General features: G+C 34.5%; 1 protein-coding gene across 1 annotated transcript in view; it reads right to left on the minus strand.

Annotated features, from left to right (window-relative positions):
* Nucleotides 1-351: 351 nt before the first annotated feature.
* CASP8AP2 (caspase 8 associated protein 2) overlaps nucleotides 352-1,972 on the minus strand; it is a 29,258-nt gene continuing 27,637 nt past the window's right edge. Inside the window, exon 9 of the mRNA XM_019520345.1 lies at nucleotides 352-1,841. Coding sequence (XP_019375890.1) covers nucleotides 1,785-1,841 — 57 coding nt within the window. The 3' untranslated portion in view covers nucleotides 352-1,784. The remainder of the gene's footprint in view (nucleotides 1,842-1,972) is intronic.

Consider the following 1,972-nt stretch of genomic DNA (forward strand, 5'->3'; position numbering starts at 1 on the left):
GCACACACACAATATTTTACACAAAGGAACCTGTACACGTACTTACAATAGGCATAACATTTTAAAAGTGTTTCACAATTTACAAAAAAGGAATCCAAGTCAGAACTGAAACAGTCATCTTTTTTCCCCTTAAAGCAGAGGAAAAGCTGAGTAGAGAGAAAAAGGATTTATTAAACAACAAAATCTTGCCTGCTTCGGCAAAAGGAAGGAGGGAACGTTGAAATACATTAACTTTTTGTTAGTGCCTTTTGTTCTGTAAGGGTGCATGTTAAAAAGAAAAGTACCCTGACAAACTTCGAGCAAGCAAATGAAACTCTGCAATTTGTATATGTCTACAGAGTTGTTAATCTGTTTAATCTCCAACAGGTTAAACAACTGCCACAAATAGTTTTTAGGGCGTAACAGGGGCCATCTCCTATTAAAACATCATTAGGTATTGCTTGCATGCCTCAAAGACAAAAATTTGATAAATCAAAAGCGATACAATTTTAGAAGCAAGTAAGACTGAAGGAGACATCACAACCTATGTTTAAATAATTCCTTATAGTTAACTTTGTCACAACTGTCATCTAAAACATAGATTACATGCTTTCTGTCAATACAGCACTCATGACTCCACAGGTAACACCTGAAGGCTTAATAAAAAAAAAGGCCTATCAAGGAATAATTTAAACAGTCCAGCAGACTTTCACCTCCAGTACATTACTTCCTGTCCATATGGATTTGGTGGCAGAGGAAAAGAAAGATGTACTGGTAGCTTAATAAGTTTTCACTGATTATTTTTGAGGGGGTGTAGGGGGAAGATAGAAGCTAAAGTAAACTGTAAATATCATAAACCAATAAAACTGAAATGTTGAGATTTTAAGAATGACAACACACACAATTAGACATTTTATGCTAAGAAGTAACTTTGAAAAATGGACCCAGTGCTGTCAAAATATTTTAAATGTGTTTGCTTTTTAATTGCTGTTTGGGGAATGGGCTTCCCCCCCTAGTCAGTAAATATGAAATCACACTTTATAGGTAATTGTACAAGTCTGTTTCTAAACCACTTAAGTCATTAAGTAATGCACATTCAATTTGATCCAAAAAGTCTGAGGAAGGGACTATGTTAATGAGCATTTTTCAGAAGTTAATTAGAAAGTATGTCTCTTAATGTGAAATCCAGGTATTTGAGCAACTATATTTAGCAATATTGCTATGATAAAACTGCATTATTTTAAAAGGGAAAAGCACAATGTCCTAACAAACATTTGACAGTATTTTGATGCTTCTAACAGATGTAACTTGGCACATTTGTCATTTGCTAGTTGAGGGCAGATTTCTTGAAAAGTAGGCTCCAAGCAGTCCTTCAGGTTTTTAAAAACCATGTTCCATGCTGTCATACAGAAAATTTTACCAGGTGTAAACCAGTATCATTACTTTCATTTGACCGCACAAGTTTTCGTGGTTATGTAACAAGTTTCAATGACAGGAATCTCCATCATCTTAAACTGACGCTGCTACATTTGTACATGTATTTTTTTCTTCAACCAGCTTAGTTTGTTTTAGTTCCCCCCCATCTATTGAGAAACTAAAAGAATGGAAACTATTGCTTATTGAGATATAATAAAACATTTCAACAGTATGTAAAAAAGATAGTTTACACAAACAGTTAACAGTTTAATGAACTCTGTATTCTGACTTGGATACCTCCAGTGGTACCACAATGTGTGTGTACTTGTGCAGTTCATCATTGCTGATGACAGCTAAACCCTGTACGACAAGAGCAGCTTCCTTATTAATTACTTGTATGTTGACTTTTTGAACAGCTTCATTAACTGCTTGAATCTTTCAGAAACCTAAGGAGGAGCGGAAAAAGATCACATTAGTAATGTTCTGGATTTCAATATGCAACAGCTCAGATTAATTCTACAGTACTAGAACATTGAAAACATCAAATATTTGAAACCTGCAAATTTTAACTGGAGGA

Source organism: Gavialis gangeticus, unplaced genomic scaffold (genome assembly GCF_001723915.1).
Source record: "Gavialis gangeticus isolate Ggan-Ray unplaced genomic scaffold, GavGan_comp1, whole genome shotgun sequence".
NCBI classification, from domain to species: Eukaryota; Metazoa; Chordata; order Crocodylia; family Gavialidae; genus Gavialis; species Gavialis gangeticus.